This window comes from Pseudophryne corroboree, chromosome 9 (genome assembly GCF_028390025.1).
Source record: "Pseudophryne corroboree isolate aPseCor3 chromosome 9, aPseCor3.hap2, whole genome shotgun sequence".
In the NCBI taxonomy this organism is placed as follows: Eukaryota; Metazoa; Chordata; class Amphibia; order Anura; family Myobatrachidae; genus Pseudophryne; species Pseudophryne corroboree.
This window is the reverse complement of record NC_086452.1, coordinates 187,148,572-187,168,705: the sequence shown is the minus strand read 5'-3', so window position 1 is coordinate 187,168,705 and position 20,134 is coordinate 187,148,572. Positions and strand designations below refer to the sequence as shown.

Here is a 20,134-nt window from a genome sequence, read left to right as displayed (position 1 = left end):
CAAAACGTAGCCGCGGTAAGTCTTGGAACAGACAGGGCCCCTGCTGCAGCAGGTCCTGTCTGAGCGGCAGAGGCCATGGGTCCTCTGATATAATTTTTTGAAGTTCTGGGTACCAGGCTCTTCTTGGCCAATCCGGAACCACAAGTATCGTTCTTACTCCTCGCCTTCTTATTATTCTCAGTACCTTTGGTATGAGAGGCAGAGGGGGGGGGGGGGAACACATAAACCGACTTGTACACCCACGGTGTTACCAGAGCGTCCACAGCTATCGCCTGAAGGTCCCTTGACCTGGCGCAATATCTTTTATAGCTTTTTGTTGAGGCGGGACGCCTTCATGTCCACCTGTGGCCTTTCCCAATGGTGTACAATCCTTTGGAAGACTTCTGGATGAAGTCCCCACTCTCTCGGGTGGAAGTCATGTCTGCTGAGAAGATCTGCTTCCCAGTTGTCCACTCCGAGAATGAACACTGCTGACAGTGCTAACACATGATTTTCCGCCCATCGGAGAATCCTTGTGGCTTCTGCCATCGCCATCCTGCTTCTTGTGCCGCCCTGTTGGTTTACATGGGCGACTGCCGTGATGTTGTCCGATTGGATCAGGACCGGCCTTTTGAAGCAGAGGCCTTGCCTGACTCAGGGCATTGTAAATGGCCCTCAGTTCCAGAATATTTATGTAGGGAAGTCACCTGACTTGACCAAAGTCCCTGGAAGCTTCTTCCCTGTGTGACTGCCCCCCAGCCTCCAAGGCTGGCATCCATGGTCACTAGGACCTAGTCCTGTATGTCGAACCTGCGGCCCTCTTGAAGATGGGCACTCTGCAGCCACTACAGTAGAGATAACCCTGTCTCCAAGGACCAGGGTATCAGCCGATGCATCTGAAGATGTGATCCGGACCACTTGTCTAACAGGTCCCCCTGAAAAGTTCTTGCATGGAACCTGCCGAATGGGATTGCTTCGTAGGAAGCTATCATTTTTCCCAGGACTCGCGTGCAATGATGCACCAATAACTGTTTTGGCTTCAGGAGGTCTCTGACTAGAGATGACAGCTCCATGGCTTTCTCCTCCGGGAAAAACACTTATTTCTGGTCTGTGTCCAGAACCATCCCCAGGAACAGTAGACGTGTCGTAGGAAACAGCTGTGTCTTTGGACTGTTTAGAATCCAACCGTGCTGTTGTAGCACTTTTCAAAATAGTGCTACCCCGACTAGCAACTGCTCCTTGGACCTCGCCCTTATAAGGAGATTGTCCAAGTACGGGATCATTAAAAACTCCCCTTTTTCGAAGGAGTATCATCATTCCGGCCATTACCTTGGTAACACCCTCGGTGCCATGTACAGTCCAAACGGCAGAGTCTGGACTTGGTAATGGTAATCCTGTACCACAAATCTGAGGTACTCCTGGCGAGGATAGTAAATGGGGACATGCAGGTAAGCATCCTTGATGTCCCGGGATACCATGTAATCCCCCTCGTCCAGGCTTGCAATAACCGCCCTGGGCGATTCCATCTTGAACTTGAATTTTTTTATGTATGTGTTCAAGGATTTTAAATATAAAAAAGGGTCACACCGAACCATGCGGTTTCGGTACCCCAAACCGTGTGGAATAGTAACCCCGTCCATGTTGAAGTAGGGGCACCTTAAGTATTACCTGATGGGAATACAGCTCATTAATTGCCTCTAGCACAGCCTCCCTGCCTGAGGGAGTGGTCGGCAAGGCATCTCGAATTCCAGCTTGTACCCTTGAAATACTACTTGAATGAAACAGGGATCCACCTGTGAGCGAGCCCACTGATCGCTGAAATTTTTGAGACGGCCCCCCCACCGTACCTGGCTACACCTGTGGAGCCCCCGCGTCATGCTGTGGACTCAGAGGAAGCGAGAGAAGAATTATGATTCTGGGAACAGGCTGACTAGTGCAGCTTTTTCCCTCTTCCTTTGTCTCTGTACAGAAAGGAAGCGCCTTTGACCCGCTTGCTTTTCTGAAGCCGAAAGGACTGTACCTGATAATACAGTGCTTTCTTAGTCTGTGAGGAAAACGGAGGTAAAAATATTTCTTCCCAGCTGTTGCTGCGGATACGAGGTCCCAGAGACCATCCCCAAATAATTCCTCACCCTTATAAGGCAGAATCTCTATGCGCCTTTTAAAGTCAGCATCACCTGTCCAGTGACAGGTCTCTAATACCCTCCTGACAGAATGGACATTACATTCATTTTGGATGCCAGCCGGCAAAATATCCCTCTGTGCATCCCTCATATATAAGACGACGTCTTTAATATGTTCTCATGTTAGCAAACTAGTATGTTTGACAGGGTCACCGACCACGCTGCAGCAGCACGCTCTGCAGGTTTCAGTCTAGTACCCGAGTGTGTAAAAACAGACTTCAGGATAGCCTCCTGCTTTTTATCAACAGGTACCTTCAAAGTGGCCGTTCCTAAAACGGTAGTGCCACCTATTTTGACAACCGTGTGAGCGCCTTATCCACCCTAGGGGATATCTCCCAGCGTAACTTATCCTCTGGCGGGAAAAGGTACGCCATCAGTAACTTTTTTGAAATTACCAGTTTCTTATCAGGGGGAACCCACGCTTCTCACACACTTCATTCATTCATCTGATGGGGGAACAAAACACTGCCTGCTTTTTCTCCCCAAACATAAAAACCCATTTTTTGAGGTTAATGTCAGAAATGTGTAACACATTTTTTATTGCCGGGATCAAGTCACGGATGTTCCTAGTGGATTGTGTATATGTCTCAACCTTGACGACACTGGAGTCAGACTCCGTGTCGACATCTGTGTCTGCCATCTGAATGAGCGGGCGTTTTTGAGCCCCTGATGGCCTTTGAGACGCCTGGGCAGGCGCGGGCTGAGAAGCCTGCTGTCCCACAGCTGTTACCGCATCCACCCTTTTATGTAAGGAGTTGACACTGTCGGTTAATACCTTTCACCTAACCATCCACTCTGGTGTCGGCCCCACAGGGGGCGACATCACATTTATCGGCATCTGCTCCGTCACTATATAAGCCTCCTCCTCAAACATGTCGACACAGCTGTACCGACACCGCACACACACAGGGAATGCTCTGACTGAGGACAGGACCCCACAAAGCCCTTTGGGGAGACAGAGAGAGAGTATGCCAGCACACACCAGAGCGCTATATAATGTGGGGATTAACACTATAACTGAGTGAATTTTCCCCAATAGCTGCTTGTATATACAATATTGCGCCTAAATTTAGTGCCCCCCCTCTCTTTTTAACCCTTTGAGCCTGAAAACTACAGGGGAGAGCCTGGGGAGCTTTTTCTTCCAGCTGCACTGTGAAGAGAAAATGGCGCCAGTGTCTCTGAGGGAGATGGCTCCGCCCCTTTTCCGCGGCCTAGTCTCCCGCTTTTTTATGGATTCTGGCAGGGGTATTTATCACATATATAGCCTCTGGGGCTATATATTGTGATTGTTTTGCCAGCCAAGGTGTTTTTATTGCTGCTCGGGGCGCCCCCCCCCCCCAGCGCCCTGCACCCTCAGTGACCGGAGTGTGAAGTGTGCATGAGGAGCAATGGCGCACAGCTGCAGTGCTGTGCGCTACCTTGGTGAAGACTGATGTCTTCTGCCGCCGATTTTCCGGACCTCTTCTTGCTTCTGGCTCTGTAAGGGGGACGGCGGCGCGGCTCCGGGACCGAACACCAAGGACTGGGCCTGCGGTCGATCCCTCTGGAGCTAATGGTGTCCAGTAGCCTAAGAAGCCCAATCCGGCTGCAAGCAGGCGAGTTCGCTTCTTCTCCCCTTAGTCCCTCGCTGCAGTGAGCCTGTTGCCAGCAGGTCTCACTGAAAATAAAAAACCTAATTCTATACTTTCTTTCTAGAGGCTCAGGAGAGCCCCTAGTGTGCATCCAACCTCGGCCGGGCACAAGATCTAACTGAGGCTTGGAGGAGGGTCATAGTGGGAGGAGCCAGTGCACACCAGGTGGTCATAAATCTTTCTAGAGTGCCCAGCCTCCTTCGGAGCCCGCTATTCCCCATGGTCCTTTCGGAGTTCCCAGCATCCACTAGGACGTTAGAGAAATTAAGTTTTATGAATCTCCTTGTGATAGTACAGCCAGCTCAAAATATTGTCCATAATTCAAATAACGGAAAAGTACAGCTGCTTTGATATCAATGCCCACATTCTTCTATCATGTGACCACTACAGATAATAACGTCACACTGAACACAGTACAAATAAGCCACAAACAGGTAATTGGTTCCAGAAACATGAAAGTAGACTCCAGGAGCAGTACTTACCTCTCCAGCATAAGAGACCAATGGAGATATTTCACACTGAATGGGTAGGTCACCAACATCCTTCATGCTAAAATGAATAAAAATAAGTGTGTGGTGTCAGCATGGGCAGCTATGACTGCAGACATGTTACATAGTGTTTGGCAGTATTTGCAAGAGGAGATAGGGTCCATTCCGCAGCCAGAATGTGGAAGACAGAACTATAAGAAATAAGGCAAAGGAAAAAGAGATCATGCATACTGTCATATTAGTAACCAGGTAGTTCACTGAAAGGCCTACAGAGAAGCTGAACAAAAACTTTTAAAGACCATTTACCTACAGGTTAGCAGTCCAGACTGCTTGGCTTTGGGCAGTTGACCATTAGTCATCTGCAGTCAAACTGGATGATACTGTAGGTCAGTCAGTGAAGTTTAACTGCAGCATTTGGTAAAAAGTCTCCAGCTATACAAGTAGAAGACCTGTAGTAGGCCAATACCCCTGTGGATAGACCAGGGGAGAAGACTTGTAATAATGAAGCCTAATGGCTTTGATAAAGATCATTAAACAAGGAGATTGGCCCACTTCAGGTTTAAACTTACAGACAGATAAATTTTATGTTGTGGGTGAATTACTTACAGTGTGTAAAGTCCAAACCAGAGAACTGTACCCATGCTTGTAACCGCTAGCAAGTAGGCTTTTTGATTTGGGAAGGTGAAAGTCTACTAGCCACTGAGAGTTACTACCATGAAGCCATGACCTTGTCTTAGGTTTGCATTTTACAATATGACTGTACATCACCCTTGTACAATACCCCTGAAGATTACAGCTAACCGTACACATGCAAAGAATACTCTGTCTGGTTCCATCATTCAAGTGAGTGAACGAGTAGAGAGGAAAGATGGAGTAACGGTGATATTAATTCCCTTCACCATGAAGCAAATGCTCCTGTTAGTAGCAAGACCCTGCACCCATAGTTACTTGTTCTGTGAGTGGTCCTGCGTGGTTCCGCTCTCTTGTCTGGGGTGGCTGTTTTAAAGATAAACATGTGAAAATACTGGATTGTATCTTTCTTTGGAACTCATGGAATGTGCCAGGAGTGTCAGGTGGAAAGCAAGGAAAAAACGTTGCTATTGAAAAATACAGATCAAGCCAAACCAAAAGGTGTACCAAAGACAAGCCGTAACAGAAGTTTAGTCAACGTAACTCTACAACCACGGAGATGGAAATAAAATTCTGTCTCTGTATTATTTTACCAGTAAAAGGGGTATTGGTATATTATTTCTGCAAGTCATAGAAGAGTAGATATTTACCACTAAGTTGTGTAATTCTGGCAGAGAACAGAATGATCGTAGCTCAGAATAGGTCACATCAAACTGGTGTAACTTAGTGTAAACATATATAGGGCGGAATTAATGCTGCACAGATTCGTTCAGCCAAAATCACATAACATCCACAGCGTTTTATGGTGGCAGGATCTGCCTCAAAAGTGTATGCTACTTCATAAGGTTAAGAGAACTTTTGAGCGAATAGGGGGGGGGGCCGTGGCAATGGTCACTCGCCCCCTCAGCCAGTGACTAAATTCTCCTTTAATGTGTGTGGGCTGGATTTTGAAACTCTATTTGGTTGAGACTAGAGCTATAGCAACAATACTGGTACAGCCATAGGTCAGCACTTCATGTCAATAGTCTTCTAGCAGTGTCCACAAGGAATGCACATCTAGGATGAAATGTAATAGGGCGTGAGCATCATGAAAATAAGAATTTACTTACCGATAATTCTATTTCTCATAGTCCGTAGTGGATGCTGGGACTCCGTCAGGACCATGGGGAATAGCGGGCTCCGCAGGAGACAGGGCACATCTAAAAAAGCTTTTAGGTCACATGGTGCGTACTGGCTCCTCCCCCTATGACCCTCCTCCAAGCCTCAGTTAGGTACTGTGCCCGGACGAGCGTACACAATAAGGAAGGATCTTGAATCCCGGGTAAGACTCATACCAGCCACACCAATCACACCGTACAACTTGTGATCTGAACCCAGTAACAGTATGATAACACAAACGAAGTAGCCTCTGAACAGATGGCTCACAACAACAGTAATAACCCGATTTTTGTAACAATAACTATGTGCAAGCATTGCAGACAATCCGCACTTGGGATGGGCGCCCAGCATCCACTACGGACTATGAGAAATAGAATTATCGGTAAGTAAATTCTTATTTTCTCTAACGTCCTAGTGGATGCTGGGACTCCGTCAGGACCATGGGGATTATACCAAAGCTCCCAAACGGGCGGGAGAGTGCGGATGACTCTGCAGCACCGAATGAGAGAACTCCAGGTCCTCTTTAGCCAGAGTATCAAATTTGTAAAATTTTACAAACGTGTTCTCCCCTGACCACGTAGCTGCTCGGCAAAGTTGTAATGCCGAGACTCCTCGGGCAGCCGCCCAGGATGAGCCCACTTTCCTTGTGGAATGGGCCTTTACAGATTTAGGCTGTGGCAGGCCTGCCACAGAATGTGCAAGTTGGATTGTACTACATATCCAACGTGCAATCGTCTGTTTAGACGCAGGAGCACCCAACTTGTTGGGTGCATACAATGTAAACAACGAGTCAGATTTTCTGACTCCAGCTGTCCTTGAAATATATATTTTTAATGCTCTGACAACGTCCAGTAACTTGGAGTCCTCCAAGTCGCTAGTAGCCGCAGGCACCACAATAGGCTGGTTCAAGTGAAATGCCGAAACCACCTTAGGGAGAAATTGAGGATGTGTCCTCAATTCTGCCCTGTCCGAATGGAATATCAGATATGGGCTTTTGTATGACAAAGCTGCCAACTCCGAAACTCTCCTGGCTGAAGCCAGGGCCAACAGCATGGTTACCTTCCATGTAAGGTATTTTAAATCTACCGATTTTAAAGGCTCAAACCAATGAGATTTGAGAAAATTTAGAACCACGTTCAAATCCCACGGTGCCACTGGAGGCACTATTGGGGGTTGTATATGTAGTACACCTTTGACAAAAGTTTGTACTTCAGGCACTGACGCCAATTCCTTCTGGAAGAAAATTGATAAGGCCGAAATTTGAACTTTAATGGACCCCAATTTGAGGCCCATAGACAATCCTGCTTGCAGGAAATGTAAGAATCGACCCAATTGAAATTCTTCCGTTGGAGCCTTCTTGGCCTCACACCACGCAACATATTTTCTCCAAATGCGGTGATAATGTTGTGCGGTCACTTCTTTCCTGGCTTTAATTAAAGTAGGAATAACTTCCTCAGGAATGCCCTTCTCTTTTAGAATCCGGCGTTCAACCGCCATGCCGTCAAACGCAGCCGCGGTAAGTCTTGGAACATACAAGGTCCCTGCTGAAGCAGATCCCTTCTTAGAGGTAGAGGCCACGGATCCTCCGTGAGCATCTCTTGAAGTTCCGGATACCAAGTTCTTCTTGGCCAGTCCGGAGCTACCAGTATTGTTCTTACTCCTCTTTTCCGTATAATTCTCAGTACCTTTGGTATGAGAGGCAGAGGAGGGAACACATACACTGACTGGTACACCCACGGTGTTACCAGAGCGTCCACAGCTATTGCCTGAGGGTCTCTTGACCTGGCGCAATACCTGTCCAATTTTTTGTTGAGGCGAGACGCCATCATGTCCACCTTTGGTTTTTCCCAACGGTTTACAATCATGTGGAAAACTTCTGGATGAAGTCCCCACTCTCCCGGGTGAAGGTCGTGTCTGCTGAGGAAATCTGCTTCCCAGTTGTCCACTCCCGGGATGAACACTGCTGACAGTGCTACGACATGATTCTCCGCCCAGCGCAGAATCCTTGCAGCTTCTGCCATTGCACTCCTGCTTCTCGTGCCGCCTTGTCGGTTTACGTGGGCGACTGCAGTGATGTTGTCGGACTGGATCAACACCGGCTGACCCTGAAGCAGCGATTTTGCCAGGCTTAGAGCATTGTAGATCGCTCTTAGCTCCAGTATATTTATGTGAAGAGATGTCTCCAGGTTTGACCACACGCCCTGGAAGTTTCTTCCCTTTGTGACTGCTCCCCAACCTCGTAGGCTGGCATCCGTAGTCACCAGGACCCAGTCCTGTATGCCGAATCTGCGGCCCACTAACAGATGGGCAGTCTGCAACCACCACAGGAGAGACAACCTTGTTCTCGGTGACAGTGTTATCCGCTGATGCATGTGCAGATGCGATCCGGACCATTTGTCCAGCAGATCCCACTGAAATGTTCGTGCATGGAATCTGCCGAATGGAATCGCTTCGTACGAAGCCACCATCTTTCCCAGGACTCTTGTGCATTGATGTACTGACACAGTTCCTGGTTTTAGGAGGTTCTTGACAAGTTCGGATAACTCCCTTGCTTTCTCTTCCGGGAGAAATACCTTTTTCTGAACCGTGTCCAGAATCATGCCCAGGAACAGCAGATGTGTTGTCGGGGTCAATTGAGATTTTGGAAGATTTAGAATCCACCCGTGTTGCTGAAGCACTACTTGTGTTAGCGCTACACCGACTTCCAGCTGTTCTCTGGACTTTGCCCTTATCAGGAGATCGTCCAAGTAAGGGATAATTAATACGCCTTTTCTTCGTAGAAGAACCATCATTTCGGTCATTACCTTGGTAAAGACCCGAGGGGCCGTGGACAACCCAAACGGCAGCGTTTGAAACTGATAATGACAGTCTTGTATCACGAACCTGAGATACCCTTGGTGTGAGGGGTAAATCGGGACATGTAGATAAGCATCTTTTATGTCCAAGGACACCATGAAGTCTCCTTCTTCCAGATTCGCTATCACTGCTCTGAGTGACTCCATCTTGAACTTGAATTTCTTTATGTACAGGTTCAAGGATTTCAGATTTAGAATAGGCCTTACCGAACCGTCCGGTTTCGGTACCACAAATAGTGTGGAATAATACCCCTTTCCCTGTTGTAGGAGGGGTACCTTGACTATCACCTGCTGAGAATACAGCTTGTGAATGGCTTCCAAAACCGACGTCCTTTCTGAGGGAGACGTTGGTAAAGCAGACTTTAGGAACCGGCGAGGGGGAGACCTTTCGAACTCCAGCATGTAACCCTGAGATACTATCTGCAGGACCCACGGGTCCACTTGTGAGTGAACCCATTGATTGCTGAAAATCTTGAGTCGACCCCCCACCGTTCCTGAGTCCGCTTGTAAAGCCCCAGCGTCATGCTGATGGCTTTGTAGAAGCCGGGGCGGGCTTCTGTTCCTGGGCAGGGGCTGCTTGCTGCCCTTTCTTACCCTTTCCTCTGCCTCGCGGCAGATAAGACTGTCCTTTTGGTCGCTTTTTATAGGAGCGAAAGGACTGCGGCTGAAAAGACGGTGTCTTTTTCTGTTGGGAGGGGGTCTGAGGTAAAAAAGTGGATTTGCCGGCAGTTGCCGTGGCCACCAGGTCCGAAAGACCGACCCCAAACAATTCCTCTCCTTTATATGGCAATACTTCCATATGCCTCTTGGAATCCGCATCACCTGACCACTGTCGCGTCCATAAACTTCTTCTGGCAGATATGGACATCGCGCTTACTCTTGATGCTAGAGTACAAACATCCCTCTGAGCATCTCGCATATAAAGGAAAGCATCCTTTAATTGCTCTAGAGTCAATAAAATACTGTCCCTATCCAGGGTATCAATATTTTCAGTCAGAGAATCCAACCACACTACCCCAGCACTGCACATCCAGGCTGAGGCTATTGCCGGTCGCAGTATAACACCAGTATGTGTGTATATACTCTTCAGTGTAGTTTCCAGCCTCCTATCTGCTGGATCCTTGAGGGCGGCCGTATCAGGAGACGGCAACGCCACTTGCTTTGATAAACGTGTGAGCGCCTTATCCACCCTAGGGGGTGTTTCCCAGCGCGCCCTAACCTCTGGTGGGAAAGGGTATAATGCCAATAACTTCTTGGAAATTAGCAGTTTTCTATCGGGGTTAACCCACGCTTCATCACACACGTCATTCAATTCCTCTGATTCTGGAAAAAATACAGGTAGTTTTTTCACCCCCCACATAATACCCCTTTTTGAGGTACCAGCAGTATCAGAGATCTGCAAAGCCTCCTTCATTGCCGTGATCATATAACGTGTGGCCCTATTGGAAAATACGTTTGTTTCTTCACCGTCGACACTAGATTCATCTGTGTCGGTACCCGTGTCGACTGACTGAGGTAAAGGACGTTTTACAGCCCCTGACGGTGTCTGAGACGCCTGAACCGGTACTAACTGGTTTTCCGGGCGTCTTATTTCGTCAACTGACTTTTGTAATGTGCTGACATTATCACGTAATTCCATAACTAAAGCCATCCATTCCGGTGTCGACTCCCTAGGGGGTGACATTACCATCATCGGCAATTGCTCTGCCTCCACACCAACATCGTCCTCATACATGTCGACACACACGTACCGACACACAGCAGCCACACAGGGAATGCTCTAATCGAAGACAGGACCCCCTAGCCCTTTGGGGAGACAGAGGGAGAGTTTGCCAGCACACACCAAAAGCGCTATAAATGTATATAAACAACCCTAGAAGGTGTTGTTTACTATATATGCGCTCTTAATATATAAATATCGCCAATTTATGCCCCCCTTCTCTTTGTTACCCTGTTTCTGTAGTGCAGTGCAGGGGAGAGACCTGGGAGCCTTCCTCACCAGCGGAGCTGAGCAGGAAAATGGCGCTGAGTGCTGAGGAGAATAAGCTCCGCCCCTTTTTCGGCGGGCTTTTCCCCGGTTTTTAAGAAACTGGCCTGGGTTAAAATACATACATATAGCCTTAATGGCTATATGTGATGTATTTATTTTGCCACTAAAGGTAATTATATTGCTGCCCAGGGCGCCCCCAGCAGCGCCCTGCACCCTCCGTGACTGAGTCAGTGAGCCGTGTGACAACAATGGCGCACAGCTGCCGTGCTGTGCGCTACCTTCAAGAAGACTGAGGAGTCTTCTGCCGCCTGCTTTCCGGACCTCCGTTCTGCCGTCTCTTCAGCGTCTGTAAGGGGGATCGGCGGCGCGGCTCCGGGACGAACCCCAGGCTGACCTGTGTTCCGACTCCCTCTGGAGCTAAGTGTCCAGTAGCCTAAGACTCCAATCCATCCTGCACGCAGGCGAGTTGGAAATCTCTCCCCTAAGTCCCTCGATGCAGTGATCCTGTTGCCAGCAGGAATCACTGAGATTGAAACCTAAAAAAAAAACTTTTCTAAACAGCTCTTTAGGAGAGCCACCTAGATTGCACCCTCTCGGACGGGCACAAAAACCTAACTGAGGCTTGGAGGAGGGTCATAGGGGGAGGAGCCAGTACGCACCATGTGACCTAAAAGCTTTTTTAGATGTGCCCTGTCTCCTGCGGAGCCCGCTATTCCCCATGGTCCTGACGGAGTCCCAGCATCCACTAGGACGTTAGAGAAATAAGAGATTGTGAGAGATTTGTTTTAAGTGCCAATCGTTTCCAGGGAAAACCAGGTTGATTTTGCCCACTATATATAAAAAAATAAAAATACAACAACACCCCCACCCCAGGTAAACTCACAAAATCTCACTACCCGATTCCAACACCCCATTACAACCCCTTCCCCCACACCTAGTCTACGCAGACATGAATAAATGGAGCAAAGTCAGTATCATTGATCTTAAAACCAGTATGTCCATAAGCACATACTGTATGTAGGGTATTACAGAAAAGTATGCTTCTGTATACAGATTCTTACTATTGTAAATAGTCTTTGTGAGGGAGAGAAGGGAGAGTGAAGGGCACTCCTTACTCAATTAAAAATACAGCATCCACAATCTACACAGTAGATTGTCTGTCACCCCTAGCTAGTTTATTAGAGATTAATTTAATGTTGAGACAATGTAAAATGTACATTCAGTCGCCTTTTCTGCAATGTTGATACTCACAGGGGGATTGCTGGAATTCGACTGCCGTTCTCATCCACAAAGTGCCCCCCAGCATTGAGGACCCAGCAGTGATGTAGAGACAGGAGGGCATGGCGGGCAGTACTTGGGTTGTCCTTTCCATTTTGGCTATCTGCGTTTTTCAAAGGCGAGAACTCCTCCTCACGAAGCACCTCAAACACCACAAACTTTCTAAGCATGAGAGACATGAGGATTATAAAGACTCATTCAATATCAGCCCAACGTGCCCACCTAATGGCCAGAGGAACAAGATGAATAATTGGTGTACAGAGTATGCACTTCAACTACATACAGTGGTGCTTGAAAGTTTTTGAAGCCTTCAGAATTTTCTATATTTCTGCTAAAATTTGGCCTTAAACTACCTCAGATTTTTACATAAGTCCTAAAAGCAGATAAGAGAACCGAATCAAACAAATGAGACAAATGTAGAAGTTTTAATTTTTTTTTTTTTTTTTTTTAAATCGAAGAAAATTATCAAATATCATATATCACAAAAGCATGGAACCTTTGCTTTCAGTATCTGGGATGACCCCCTTGTGCAGCAATAACTGCATGTAAATGTTTCTGGTAATTGTGGATTAGTCCTGAACATCGACTTGGAGGAATTTTACCCCATTCTTCTGTACAAAACAGCTTCAACTCTGTTATGTTGGTGGGTTTCCTCCCATGAACTGCTCGCTTCAGGTCCTTCCACAACAATTCAATTGGATTAAGTTCAGGACTTTGACCTAGCCATTCCAAAAACTTTGCACTTATTCTTCTTTAACCATTCTATGGTCGAATGACGTGTACTTTGGGTCGTACCAGATACTGAAGGCAAAGGTTCCATACTTTTGCCACTCAGATATGTGAGATATATATATTTTTTGTCTCATTTGGTTCTCTTTACCTACTTTTAGGACTTGTGTGAAAATCTGAGGTAGTTTTAGGTAAAATTTCAGCAGAAATATAGAATATTCTGAAGGGTTCAAAAACAGTCAAGCACCACTGTGTGCGTATAATGTATTGATAGAGTAACAACTCATAATAAAAGCACCCAGGGCAAAAATGATGAAGTGTGTAAGTGTGTGTGGGGGTAGGTGGGTGTTACGTGTACCTTGGGCAGACAATTATACACAGGAAAATCTTTTCATGGTCACAGGTCTCTCAGGGGGTTCACTACGGCTGGCCGGCGGTCGAGCTCCCGGCGACCAGCATCCCGGCGCCGGGAGCCCGACCGCCGGCTTACCGACAGCTTGGCGAGCGCAAATGAGCCCCTTGCGGGCTCGCTGCGCTCGCCACGCTACGGGCACGGTGGCGCGCCACACTATTTTATTCTCCCTCTATGGGGGTCGTGGACCCCCACGAGGGAAAATAATTGTCGGTATTCCGGCTGTCGGGCTCCCGGCATACTGAGCGCCGGGAGCCCGACCGCCGGCAAACAGAAGACCACCCCTCTCAGGGTCTATGGAATTCTTCATCACTGGTTTCATGTTGGCATTTATCTTATCTGTAGTATGCCTGACCCGTTTCCCCCACTGTCTGACAATGTAGAACACATACATATAAACAATATGTGTTGGAGGCCTTTGTCCACCTATAAAATGATATCACTGACACGTCTACCTCCAGCAGAATGACACTATAGAGAGGCTCCTAATACAGAGGTATTTAGCTTTCCGATGCACTCACTTGGTAAACTGGAAGATATCAAAGACAAATTTCTCCATCTTTATTCCATTGGGTTTTTCTGGGTGAACCAGCAAACCCTGTGTGTCCACATGAGGGATTTTCTTCACCGCAACATGATGTTGCAGCTGAGGTTCATGGACCCTGCACATTATTTTGAAGACAAGTTATTAGACCACAACTTTTTACATTTGCAAGCATCCAACATTCGTTACTTGCTCTGTCTGTACACAGACATACGTTATTAAGTCACTTACTCCACCACTTGCTGTAGGAAACGCCTGGTGAAAAAATGATTAGCAATATTGCCAGCATTATACAGAAGTCTTCCATCCGCACTCCTTTTTTGTGCTGTGGCCAGTGTGATCTCACTGTATTCCACTACTTGGTACACACCATCGACACGACAAACCACACCTACTGGCTCAGTGGGATTCATCTTCTCCACCACCTAAGATCGTAGAGGGAGTGAAAGTTCACACTGAATGTTTTAGAACTCACGTTATGTTTGGCAGCAAAAAAAATACAACTGTACGTTTCTTCTCACTAGGTTTTTAAATATGCTTACAGGCTCTGTGTTAATAAAATATGGCTCTCCCATAATGCATCTGGAGATGTACAGAGTCTAACTGAAAAGTCTGACCAGGTTTCACTGTAGTCATTTCCATACCTTTGCCCCACAATCTGCCTCCTTCGCCACACAAAATCCAATAAACACGGGATCTGCCACCTTCACCAAGATATTGTCTACACAATATACATGTATGTACTCTATTCCTCGCCTCTCCATATCTTCCAGCACTCCATGTGCACCTAATGCTCTATACAGTCCTCCATTACCATCTGCATACAAGAGAAGGCAGTTTGTTACATAAATCGCCTATCCTGGATCTATATCCAGCTACGGCTTATGTGAATGCCAACTGACAATCTTACCTGGAGCCATGGAAAGCTTGCCCTTTTCTTCCATGAGCAGCTTTCCTTCAAGGCTCATGGCTGGCAGCATTCCTTGCTGAAAAAGTATTATATTTTCTTCTTTTAACCCAAAATAGTGATGTTTCTGAAAGAAATGCCGCGTGGACTCCATAGTCCGGCCACTAGTCATGATGTACCTGTAACACACAAAGAATAAGCTTGGAATTTAGTGGTCAAAGAAGTACCATCTTCAGAACACATTAAGCATCAAGTTCATGATATATCAAGTGTTATACCTAGAGGTCAAATAAGCCTGGAGCCAACATATCCTGAAAATGCAGAAGTAGAGTGCTACCAGTGCAGCCCCATACACAGGGAGAGGTGTGCTGAGCGAGCTCTCTTCCCCCCCCTGCTTAGCACAGCACAAGGTGTGCTGAGCGAGGGGGCACTCATTTCACCCAGCAGTGAAAAGAGCGATGTGCTAGATTGTGCCTGCATGCAGGCTAATCTAGTAACGGCAATAGCGAAGCGCATCGCTATCGCTGTGGGGCATACACACGGAGAGATCCGTGCTTAACTAACCAATCTAGTCAGATTGCTTAGAATTTAAGCACTGATCTCTCAGTGTGTACCCCCCTTACCACAGACTTTAAATCAGCATATAGAAAACCCACATGATCTGAATTAGTGTATTTACTAAAAACAAATAACCATGGACATGTATGTGACCTCCGCAGAAATCTTCTGCCATGAAACACAAATCTACACATTAATCCTGAGCTACTCTGAATCAACTTCACACATTTAGATTTATCCCATTTGTTTAGGTTGATATGGAAGAAATGTTTGTTAAAACAAAGTTCTCATTATCATTCCACTAAAGAGTGTTTTCTTATTAGAGCTAATTAGATCAAAGCTTCTACAATGAAGATCAGATCAGGTCAATAAAATCCCTAGTTAAGGTTAACAATACAGGGTTGAAATGACAAACATACTTTAATTGAATTATAAAAAGAAGGAGGGGGGAGGACTATCACAGACCGCTCTGCCCACATCTCTCCCCCCGCTCAGCCCAGCACTATGTGTGCTGAGCGAGGGGGTACGGGGAGGGGGGGTGCTCACTTCATACAGCGCAGAAGTGAGCGACCTGCTAGATTGGGTCTGCATGCTCAATTTAGCCCTGGCGATAGACCCGCGTATCGCTATCGCTGAAGGCATACACACGACAGATTCGTGCTTAACTTTCTTTACAATCTAGTCAGATTGCTTAGATTTTAAGTACGGATCTCTCCGTGTGTACCCCCTTAAGGAAAGATTCTGAGCATTACAGAGAGTTAAATATACTCTTGACCATACCATAAGGAGCTTACCTATGATATTACTTTGGCAGCATTTTGTATTACTAAGGGGCCAATTGTCTCTGCGGGTGATCAATAATACATGGTGGCAGTATAATAAAATAATGCAGTGCAATTCCGTCCAGTAATATAGTGTCCAGATAGCACTGAATATGTAATTAATGATAAAACAGACCCCTAAAAAACTAGTTCTAAAATACTTACCAATTCAATATTATATAGAGTTCAATGGAAGAGAGAGTTACAATTCATGAATACATTATTCTTTTTCCAATTTCCGAAGGTAAAGATAAAAAATAAAATAAAAAAAATAAAATAAAAAGGAGGAGAGGACTGTGCAGGCAAGGCAATTTTGACTATACGGTGTACAAAAGTATACTCAAAAACAGCCAGTCAAAATCGCACAAAGCCAAAATCGCACCATGTGTATAGACAATATCGGTGCTTCTGTGCTCCGGGGAAGTTCAAGGGAAATCACACAGTCAAAATCGGGTATAGCCAATATCTCACCGTGTATATGCACCTTTACAGTGCCAGTCCCTGATGTCAAGCTTCTCTTCTGTTAAGGGGGGTACTCACGGGAGAGATGTGTGCTGAGCGATCTTAACACAGACCGCTCAGCACACATCTCTCACCCCGCTCAGCACAGCGCGATGTGCTGAGCGAGGGGGAAAGCCGACGGGGGGCCGCTCACTTCACACAACGGTGAAGTGAGCGACCCGCTAGATTGAGCCTGCATGCAGGCTCAATCTAGCACCGGCGATAGCGATGCGCCGCTGGAGGGCATACACACGGCAGATCCGTGCTTAAAATCTAAGCAATCTAGCAAGATTGCTTAGATTTTAAGCACGGATCTCTCCGTGTGTACCCCCCTTTACAAAGCACAGAAGTCTCGAATAGGAAGAAGGCTGTGAAAGTTATATCTGTGAAACTTCTAGAGTATCCGTGCTTTGAATAGCAGAACCAGATGGCTCATGGAATTTAATATTTCAGCCATGATTTTTCCTAGATACCTTAACTTCCATTAAGAGGAACTACAGGGCAGTCAGAACAAAATAAGTTTCTGGAAGCCTTTGAAGGCTGTAAATATTGCAAAAGACTCCATAATCAGGTAAGGCCCATAGCAGCCTCTATTCATGTTGCACATGGAGCATCATCCAACACAATAGCAGGACAAAAAAATAAATAAGACTTGTGGTTTATAGCAGACAAATAAAATGGTCTTCTGGATCTATACCAGATGTTTACAGGGTTCCAACTCTTGCAGGTACAGACAGATACAAGCAGAGAATACCAACTTACCAAGGAATTATGCAGTCTTTACCATGTTGCTCCTTTGCCAGTCTCTGTAGCTTTAAGATGCGTTCTGCTTGTATCTGGAAGAGACTTTTGGAGGAAGGTAGGCCCACATCATACATGCCCTTTGGGTAGGACACCCCCAAGCGGGTTCCCTGCCCACCAGCCAGCAGCAGGACAGCAACTTTACCATGCGCAATCTGACTGAAACCTGGAGAAATAAACCTTTTACCATTTACAGTTTAATTTAAGAAAACAAATACATTAATACAAGTACAGGCGGTCAGACCACTGACCAGAAAGACTATTTAAAAGTGTAATGCACTAGAATATTGTGTGTAAATGTTAGAAGCTGGAGACCTGAAGGCATTGGGCAGTTCCTAGACCTAGAAAGTCTGCCAGAAGTTTTAGAGGGGCAATCATTTAAAGGCAAAACCAAGTTAATTTTTGCCTTTTAATGATTGTCCCTTTAAAACACTGGGCAGACTCACCATGAGCTCAAAGGCAATTACATTTACTCGTGGGTGTTTAGGGGAAAATGTATCAAACCTTTTGAGAGAGAAAGTGGAGAAGCTGCCCATAGCAAATGGTCATTCTATAGACTGTGCTAGATAAATACTAGCTAGAAACAGATTGATAAGGGGAAATTCTCCAATTTAGGACTCTTGAGGTTTGATACATCTCCCCTGTAGTGTCTTGTACACTTTACATGCCTTAATAAGCCCCAGTGTACAGAATAAACAAACATCTTACACATATCACACGATCATATTCTGCAATCAGCGAGAATTGGATACATCATAAAAATGGGATCCGGTCTCTAGGTCGACAATGTCTAGGTTGACAGGGACTAGGTCGACATGAGTTTAACATTGGGTTGTTGTTTTTTTTTTACTTTTTCATACTTTACAATCCACAGGGACTACAATTGGGAACGGTAACCTGCCCAAAGCATGGCGAGCGAAGAGAGCCATGCGAGGTAACTCTACAAAGAAAACGACACCTAGAGTCCCTGTCGACCTAAGTCTAGTCTATCTAACATATCACGCCCCATAAAAATATAGTATAGATAAAAATGAAGGTGACAGGATCATACACTATGGCAGAGAGACGTAAAGATGGATACACACCTATGCAATTATTGGGCCAATCACTCAATATCGGCTGGCCTGTCAGATAATTGCATAGATGTGTATGCAGGAGTGTTAGCCGATAATATGCTATTCCTACATATACTGATGAGATCATTTTTTGGTGTCACAAATATGATATGTTTACTCCCTAAATATGTTTTTTCAACAAGCCTCACCCCAAAAACACGAGATCACATGCCCGTAAGCACCACGTACAGGTCACTTGGTATTAATAACATTGAAGTCTAAATGCTATAAGAAACAAGCCATGTGATTACCTTCAGCTTCCCAGTCTTTAAGATGCTCTCTATCACGTGTGACACTGCCAAGGACCTCTCGGGGCACAGCCTCCATTCTGGCATCCACTTTTTCTTGTGCTGAAGAAACAGAATATGCATCCATAGCTCTATGGAAGAAGCCATTTAGCTCTAGAAAGTCCAAGCCCTGTAATTCCCCCAGTAAGTGAGAACGCTGATGCTCGGACAACTCATCCCAAAATTGCAACACATGGCTCTGACCAGCCTCACCCAGGCACTGACGTAGAGTATCCACATCCATATCTCAGACCCCAAAGGCTGCAGGGATAAAAGAATATTCTTAATATTAATAATACACACATCAAACATTACCAAAACACGTAAGCATCCTACACTGTGACCTCCCACTCATTGGATAACAACCCCTCTGCTAACATTACTTCATCAGATGCTAGATTTTAACTATCCCTAGGGCATAAGTGAATTTGATTACATTGTTATAAAACCACCATTGTCCACATACAGCACCATGACACCTCGGACACCCCACTCCTCCATATCTTCCACTCAGACACTTACAGACCACAGCACACACATATCACTCCTTCCATACCAATGACACTACCCAACACCCCCCAGATGCCACCAGAGGGTACCAACACCTACCCAGTTACAGAATGCCCACTCACCTTTCCTTTCCTTGTCAATCTCTTATTCAAGTCCAATACAACTTCACTGACTGTAACCCACTCACAGCTGTCCTTTAAGCACTTGAAGACCCCTCTCATGTACCCCTGATGTACTTGCTGGGTGGAAGCAATGCCACATTGGAATCTATGACGCGTGTCTGCACTGATTATACCAGAAGCATACACTCACCTCCTAAACCGGATTCTTCTCCTACACCCTCACACCCCCTCCACGCCCTGTGACCTTTTTATATATATTGATGAGCCTCGCCCACAGGCTGCTAGCGGCTTGTGTCTCCATGGCACTGTGTGACGTTGGGAGCCATCTTGTGATTGGCGCCGTCCCTGCCTCTGTGCTACACCAAGGGGCCGTGTCATACGCAGGCCCTGTGGTTGGCGGCCGAGATGTGACGTCAGGTAGGTGCGTCCAATAACCACTTCGCTGCTCTTCTTTCCACGCCCGCTCTGCAGCGTGGCATATTATGACGATGCTTAGAAGATAGCCGCGCCATATGGGCGGGAGCAGAATCCTGCCCCTCCTTTAATGTGACCAGTGTGGGCGAACAGCGACGTCTGCTGAAGCAGCTCACACCCATGTAGCCACATCCCAGACGGTAGATGCTAGGATTTAGAAC

General features: G+C 46.3%; 1 protein-coding gene across 4 annotated transcripts in view; it reads right to left on the bottom strand.

Moving 5' to 3' along the window:
- Positions 1–19,875, bottom strand: part of UAP1 (UDP-N-acetylglucosamine pyrophosphorylase 1) — a 28,657-nt gene extending 8,782 nt beyond the window's left edge. Inside the window, exons 1-10 of one of the 4 annotated variants that reach the window (XM_063940032.1) lie at positions 19,690–19,874; positions 18,832–19,128; positions 17,427–17,631; positions 14,788–14,963; positions 14,522–14,694; positions 14,109–14,302; positions 13,855–13,995; positions 12,166–12,354; positions 5,230–5,277; positions 4,276–4,342 (exon numbers count right to left, since the gene is read on the bottom strand). In XM_063940032.1, coding sequence (XP_063796102.1) covers positions 4,276–4,342; positions 5,230–5,277; positions 12,166–12,354; positions 13,855–13,995; positions 14,109–14,302; positions 14,522–14,694; positions 14,788–14,963; positions 17,427–17,631; positions 18,832–19,111 — 1,473 coding nt within the window. In that variant the 5' untranslated portion in view covers positions 19,112–19,128; positions 19,690–19,874. The other 3 variants (XM_063940033.1, XM_063940034.1, XM_063940035.1) reach the window with 3 other exon arrangements.
- Between the last annotated feature and the right edge of the window lie 259 nt (positions 19,876–20,134).